The following is a 7,503-nucleotide window of genomic DNA, read 5'->3' on the forward strand; positions in this document are numbered from 1 at the left end:
GAGAGGCATGGCGACCCGAGGCGGGGGCTTGCGGGGAGACGCTGGAAGACCGAATAGGCGTCCCAGGAAGAGGCCGAGCCCGCGTTCAGAGCGGAGTGCCTGGTGGGGGAGCGGCGGTGCCTGGCGGGCGGCTCTGCCGGGTGCCGCCTTTCGTGAGAGCGGGCTGGGCCTGAGGGAAGAGGTGGTGTTGTTTGGCTTTGGCTGCCGGACTGCGGCCCTCTGCCCGAAGCACCCCGGCAGCAGCTGGGAGGCTGCGACAGCGTGAACCTCTCGCCGTTTCATAAGTAACTATCTACAGCGTCCGGGAGAGGCGTTGGTCGGCTGCAGCGCTGCTTTTGAGTGCCGAACGCTTTGCTGTTATGTGTCAGGGGAGGGGAGCAGCCGAGGAGGCGGCCGTCTCAGTAAAATTGAAGCTTATTCTGGTTTGCTTCCCAACAGGCTAAGCGCACCAAGAAGGTTGGGATTGTGGGTAAATATGGTACCCGTTACGGTGCATCCCTTAGGAAAATGGTGAAGAAGATCGAAATTAGCCAGCATGCCAAGTATACCTGCTCCTTCTGTGGCAAGGTGAGTGCACCCCTTCCCTAATATAGCATTTAAAAATAATTTTGTTATTGATGCTAGAAATGCAATTTGATGCTTTGGTAATTTTTGTACCAAAGAGATAACTCGACTAGTTTTGAGACAGTCATTAGTTTATTGTGAGTTTTAGGCTACTGTCAAAATCCCTTAGAAAATAAAAACAGGTAGTAGACATTTCATATGCATGTTTAGTGGTAGTTACATGAAAACAAACGTAAATTATGTTTTATTACACAAAATAGTGAGAAATGTTACCATACTATGTGTTCTAGGTATCTAATAAAAAGACCTGGCAGAATTAAAACAATGCACTTGTTATCCTCATAATTCAGGTATAACTTGGGCTTTTTTTTTTTGCTTTTTTTTTTTCCCTCCAGTAACTTTACAGCTTATCTGGAGGAGGAAGAGAGCTTGCTTTCCCTGCTTAAGATTTTTGATTGCAGTTGCTTACTTATATTTGTGTGCTGCATAACTCTGAATGGGGAAGAATTTCTGATAAAAAATAATCTTACCTGCTTATGTACATAATAAAAATTCACTCTTAAATCTGGTTTTTGACAGTATGAGAGACTCATTAGCTTGTGCTTTGCCCAGCTAATTTTTATTGGTATCTGTAAAGTAGGTAGCTTTAAGTGGCTGGAAATTGAAAAATATTTCCATCTTGGTTTTTTTATATTTCAAGTCTTTCTCACGTGAAGTAAGAATGTTGATAGCCCCATTTGCAGAGCTGCCTAAATCCAATATAGGTGTAGGCAAACCCACTGTCATCTTTCCATGGTGATGGAGACTTACCTGGGTGAGAGGAGCTCAGTACCCACCGCTCACTCTTTAGATGCTGTTCAAAGGGAGACTGGTTTAGAGCAAGCTTGGGATGTCCGGGGAGTGATGACAGCAGTGGTGTTACATTGGTCATCAAACCAGGTGAGAATACCAGTTATTGTGACCAGTGTAACTCCTTACTGTTTTTGTCCTTCAAAAAAAAGCAGAATTCTTGATGGTGCGCTTAGAAATGACCCACTTTATATCTGAATGAAAAAGTGTTTCAGAAGGACTTTCCCTGTTCTGAAGAATCTGAATTAAAACATTCCCTGATCCTTGTCTGTCTTAACTAGACTTGTGGATGATGCTGTGGTGTGGTGCTGAAGTCCTGGCCTGAGCTTTGTTGTTTGGCTTTTTCAGCTGATGTAGAGGGCATATTTTTTTTTTCTTTTATTACAGACCAAAATGAAGAGGAAGGCTGTGGGTATCTGGCACTGTGGATCCTGCATGAAAACAGTTGCTGGTGGTGCCTGGACTTACAAGTAAGGAAATGAAGAAGCTCCTATCAGCATTTATTCTCACATGACTGAGGCAAAATACAGCATGCTTTTTTAATATTTTTTTTTTATTTTACTCTACTAACCATTAAGTAGATCTGTCTTGAGTTAGTGGTATGGCAGGGATTTTTTGCTTGCATTGTTCAAATTTGATTGGAATGGATCAAATTGGATTTGATTGCTATTCTTTCCAGTATCTGCTGTGCAACTTCAGAGAATATTGCATTTTACCCATCGTATTATTGCTGCTGGTTTTGGTGATCCCTCCAAAACTTCGTTATCTCTTTGGGCTTTATCAAAGCAGTTATTTTATTCTTAAAAAAACTCAAGGTCTGCATCTTTTCCCAAACTTCAAATAAAGAAATGGGAACATCTGCAAATGCAAAACATATATTTTTATTTAAGTAGTCTCTTTTTTGCCTTGGCTGTAGTACCATTTCTTACTGGAGGTGTGAACTACAGTTGTTGCTCGTACAAGGCATTGTGCTTGGGCCAGTTTTTGATGATGTTGGAAGAAAAGGAGCAGAGAGGATGGCCGTTTCATGCAGCTGTCTCAGGGTGGATTCATCTGTATGGATGACACCTGACAGATGTGCCTCCAACCTATTCTAAAAAGAACTTAAAATAAATTATGCCTCTGTGCTGGGGATTATCTTTCCTTCCTTGATTCTTTTGACTATAAAAAATTTAATTGTGTAAGGGAAGTCTTACTTCTTTCAAAACCTAAGCGGCATTTTTTTTGTGGTTACTATCGTAGCGTTTTCAGCTGGCAAAGCTAGGTTTACTGCAAGGAAAATTATTTCCATGTTTTGTTTTTGTTTTAAAAGCAGTGAATCATTATAATCCTTATTGTGATGGTGCCCTTGCTTACTCCCTTTCTTTACTTTCCTCCCCCCTCAGTTCTTGTAGAAGACACTGTTGCCCCACGCATAACAGTCGCTAGGAATTTGAGCCTACGCACTTGTGCATGTAGTCGATGCATGACTGGGTAATTTGGGTTGAGATGTAGCTTGTGAAGTTGCGTGTGCTTCTGTAGACAAAGGCCTACGCTTTGTTGTCATGAAAATCGAAGTGGAATTAGCCCCCTGTTGACAATGCAATCAGGCAATAACTATTTGAAATGATTAGTGCTTTCTCAAAAAAATAACATTAGCGCGGGTTGTTCTGCTGCCACGTGCAGATGACTCTGCTTCTTCTTCCAGTACCACCTCTGCAGTGACAGTCAAATCTGCAATCAGAAGACTGAAGGAATTGAAGGACCAGTAGAAGCTACATCCTATTCTCCTTGTGAAACATCCTTTTTTTCCACTGTCAAGATCTGCCATTTTAACAATAAAAAGGTGATAATGGAGTGGAATTACGTTTGTCTTTCCACAAAAAGTCCCGTCTGTCTTGCTGCACTGTATTTATAACTATGGAGGCATTAGTAGTTCTATCCAGTAGTTGAGTGGCTCTTGTTACTGGTGAAGGCAATAAAAACCACTTTTCCTTTCCAGTTAATTGCGTACTTTGTTGCTTGAATGCGCTGAGGTGAATCTGAGGAAAGCCTAAATAGCTTGAAGAATTCTCACGCATCTTGAGATGTCCTTCATGTCTGTGCCTTGAGGAATAGCGTAGAGTTCCATGAGTGGAGGAATGAACAGATGTAAGGGGGAGGAGAGCACATACAAAACATTTCTCTGCCTCTTCCCATTTACCTTTTGAGGAGGGCTCAGGGCAGTAGGGCATGTGCTGCAAGACAGAGAGAAGAGCATTATGACTGGCTTGGGGGTAGAGATTGGAACGGTAAAAGCAGCTATCATCCTCTGCTGGCTGGTGCTGCTAATTTTCCAGCACCAGCTACAGATGATTGCTTATTACAGCCCGTAGCTGTTCTGTTGTCTGCAGATCTCAAGGTTAGTCCTTGTGACCATGCTCTTTGGCTCGCTCTTAGATCTGATAGCGGGCTCCCATGTCTGTCTGTTGAAGTTCCCTAATCCATACTGAGTTGCCACAATAAATTTGCATGTTGAGCCAAGTCCTGGGACATTCAGTCTTGGAGGAAAAGGTGCTGTTTTAGTTAATAATTGCCTCCAAATCATCTCTATAGACTACCAAGCTTAAGATGCAGGAATACTTTTTTATGGCCTGTTTGTCAGGTGAATTTCAATTTGGTTTGAGGTGGTTTTTTTTTTTCCATCTGGGCTTTTTGGTGACTGCAGTACCTTTCCCGTCCTTAGCAGTACAGGTCAGAAAAGAGAGGTCTTGGCAATAACCTTGATAGCTGCTGGAGGAGAAATAGTAAGCAGGTAGCGTGGTGACTGATCGTGCTCCAACTTGAGCTTTAAATGGATTTGGGTGGTGATGAGCTATGGAATTAATGTCATGAAATGAGCCTGGCATCTCTGAAAGACAGATTCAGAACTGGACCTAAGTAGGAGCCTTTTCCCAAGCTGCAAAAAGTCCATGGCTCAAAAGTTTGGCTGCTTTGACCCTGAACTTGTTTTGTAAAGGTTTGGGGTTTTTTTAATTCAGTGCTCTAAAAATTCCTTACTAAAGTGTATTCAGGTATTCAGTGTCATTCATACCAACCTGCATGTCCTTTCGTGTCACCTCCCAATGGTGACGAGGGTCATTCCCTGGGACTTATAGACAATCTGCTTTTAGGGAGAGAGAGTGCTGTATGCACATTTCTCTGCTGACACACCCTGTTCTGCCTGTATTGCAGGGTGAGAGAGTTGTGTGGCAGGCTTGAAGTGGAGGTGGCAGTGAGTGGCTCTCCTTAAAAGCAATGGCTCATTTTTGTGTATGTAGATGAACACCATCATGGCCTTCTGCATATGTGTCTTCTGTTAACAGGATTACAAGGAAATCTTTAATGAGAAAACTAATCGGAAAACTCGTTTTTGCTGCTGTTTTTCTTGCGCAACAAGCACACAATAGCTTTCTCTAGGTACTTGTCAGACCTCTCAGCTTAGTCCTGGGTACTGCTGTTGCTGGTCCTGGTTCGTGCTAACCAGCTTTCTTGGCATGCCATCTCCAAACTGCCTTGAACTTTCGGTTGTGATGTTCCTGCTCCCTTGGGGATGCCTTGTGTACTGGTGTGTGGATAGCTGGAACAGCTCAAGCAGTCAGCTTTTCTCCTGCTGGCTGCTGCTCCCGCAGAAGATGGGGTGAATGGTGTGTGAGGATGGCTTATGCTACTGTGAGGACATCTCTGCTGCCTGAAAAACAGCTGCTGACCTGCCTCAGTGAGTTTATTAAGGGACACTGCCCCTGACGGGCTTACCTTGTCATGTAAGTTTATGAAGTGCTGTGGTCCGGGAGCTGCTTTGCAGATAACTGAGCCATCCTTTAGGGAAACACAGAATGGTAGGGGTTGGAAGGGACCTCTAGAGATCATCAAGTCCAACCCCGTGCCAAAGCAGGTTCACCTGGAGCAGGTTGGACAGGAACGCATCCAGGCGGGTTTTGAATATCTCCAGAGAAGAAATCTCTTTGGGCAGCCTGTTCTAGTGCTCTGTCATCCTCAAAGAAGTTTTTCCTCATGTTGAGATGGAATTTTCTGTGTTCCAGTTTTTCCACATTGGCCCTTGTCCTGTTGCTGGGCACCACTGAAAAGAGTCTGGCCCCATCGTCTTGACACCCGCCCTTAAGATATTTATAAGCATTGATGGGGTCTGCACTTAGTCTTCTCCAGGCTAAACAGACCCAGATCTCTGAGCCTTTCCTCACAAGAGAGGTGCTCCAGTCCCTTGACCATCTTTACAGCCCTCCACTGGACTCTCCAGTAGTTCCCTGTCTGTCTTGAACTGGGGAGCCCAGAACGGGACACAGTACTCCAGATGTGGCCTCACCAGGGCAGAGTAGAGGGGGAGGATGACTTCCCTTGACCTGCTGGCCATGGTCTTTGTGATGCACTCCAGGATAATCACAGGCCTTGGCCACAAGGGCACATTGCTGGCTCATGGTCAACTTGTCCAGCAGGACCCCCAGGTCCCTCCCCACACAGCTGCTTTCCAGCAGGGCAACCCCTAACCTGTACTGGTGCCCGGGGTTATTCCTCCCTAGGTGCAGGATCCTACACTTGCCCTTGTTGAACTTCATTAAGTTCCTCTCTGCCCAACAGTCTAGCCTGTCCAGGTCTTGCTGGACAGAGAGAAGAGAGACAAACCTCAGAGAGGAGGGACAGTTGGGGAGCTGGTGCACGCTGGATGTCCAGAAACAGCTCTGTGTCCTGCTTGGATTTCCAGAAAAAGGGGTGAGGCAAATGGGGGGAGCTGCTCCTGTTGCTAGCTCACTTGGAGCTGAGTGAGCTCAGGAGGTATTGACCACACATCTGTGCATCACCTTGGGAGAGCACTTTTGAGAGAGTTTCTGAGCAATGACAACACTTCTTAAATTGCATCAAAATAAAGATAACTTCCATTATGCTAAAGGTGTCTTCATGTGAGCCTTTTAGTTGGGAAATTGTCATGAAACCACATTAGCACTGATGACTTTGCTTGCTGCTTCATCCTGAAAAAGCCTTTATTGGTAAAATACTCGATGTGCTCCGGGGGAGGTTCCTGTGGTGATGTGGCTGTACGGCTCAGGCTCAAAGGGATTTGGGCTGCTCTGTGGAGGTCCACATTCCTACAAGGAGGCACCTTGCAGCCGGTCAAGGCACAAGAGTCCTCACAGCTTGGAAACAGCAGCCCACCTTCCTGGGTGGAGGGCTTGAGGATGGGAGGGGGAAATGTTGCGTTCAGTGAAGCTACAGAAGACGTCCAAAACTCCAGCACCACTTGCATGAGATGTTCCTGCTAGAGCAAAACTTCACAAAGATCTACAGTGCTACAGGGGTGGTGGATGTGGCTCATTTGCCACAGGAACGTCACTGCTATGCCGCAGTGATCCGCCAGCGAAAAGTACTGCTCAGTCCTTGGAGCAGCTGCAGGTGTCCCCTGGTTAAATGTGTCCTTCTCTCTTCTGGAATTCTCAAGCTGGTAAAATCAGATGTAAGCAGCATGCTGGTGAGTGGGCTCCTGGCAAATTTGGGTTTACCTGCTGTCTCGAGGGCTTGTTGCGGGCTGTGACAGCCGCTCTGCTGAGGTGTGTGTTACCGACCCTCGCTGCCTTTACAAGCAGGGTTGTGTTGTTCTGCATATTCCCTTTTATTCTCAACTTGGTGTGCTTGGGTCACATTTCCATGTCCCTCTCCCCTCCCAGTTCTGGGTGCTGAGATACTACTCTGCACACCTCTGTGCTTTCCTCGTTAATGCAGAGGTCATAATTAAAGTACAGGATTCTGATTAAAGCCCACTCAACTGCTATAAAGTAGCCATTCATTAACAGGCGCAGAGGATACGTTTCACTATGCTGATATCCCAGGGTGATTACACAGGTATCTTATCTAAGGTGACTTCTGTGCCTGCTGAAGAAGTTATTAATTACCTTTAGAATTAATATGTGCAGAGGCTGGAAGCCGGGCAGGGTGGAAATAGGAAGGGAAGAGAAGGATGTGAGATGATTTTTTTGATCTGGACTGTGTGGTCCTACCTGCATCCCTGCGCCCGCAGAGCTCCTGGGCTTGCTGTGTTCTCACAAGAGCGCCATGATGCCCTGGCCTGCTCCTGAGCAGAGG

General features: G+C 45.6%; 1 protein-coding gene across 1 annotated transcript; it reads left to right on the forward strand.

Moving 5' to 3' along the window:
- Positions 1–7: 7 nt before the first annotated feature.
- Positions 8–3,255, forward strand: RPL37A (ribosomal protein L37a). The gene is made up of 4 exons (XM_009887334.1): positions 8–181; positions 439–567; positions 1,801–1,883; positions 3,101–3,255. The coding sequence occupies exons 1-4, from the start codon at positions 8–10 to the stop codon at positions 3,162–3,164; spliced, it is 450 nt and encodes a 149-aa protein (XP_009885636.1). The 3' UTR covers positions 3,165–3,255.
- Positions 3,256–7,503: the final 4,248 nt, after the last annotated feature.

The sequence above is a fragment of the Charadrius vociferus genome, unplaced genomic scaffold (genome assembly GCF_000708025.1).
Source record: "Charadrius vociferus isolate BGI_N301 unplaced genomic scaffold, ASM70802v2 scaffold385, whole genome shotgun sequence".
NCBI classification, from domain to species: domain Eukaryota; kingdom Metazoa; phylum Chordata; class Aves; order Charadriiformes; family Charadriidae; genus Charadrius; species Charadrius vociferus.

Bases quoted from the DNA above. Each gene is read 5' to 3' on its own strand.
- RPL37A (XM_009887334.1), top strand. From the start codon at position 8: ATGGCGACCCGAGGCGGGGGCTTGCGGGGAGACGCTGGAAGACCGAAT. The intron at 182-438 runs GTGGTGTTGTTT...GCTTCCCAACAG, and splicing joins GGCTGGGCCTGAGGGAAGAG to GCTAAGCGCACCAAGAAGGT. The intron at 1,884-3,100 runs GTAAGGAAATGA...TTCTTCTTCCAG, and splicing joins GGTGGTGCCTGGACTTACAA to TACCACCTCTGCAGTGACAG.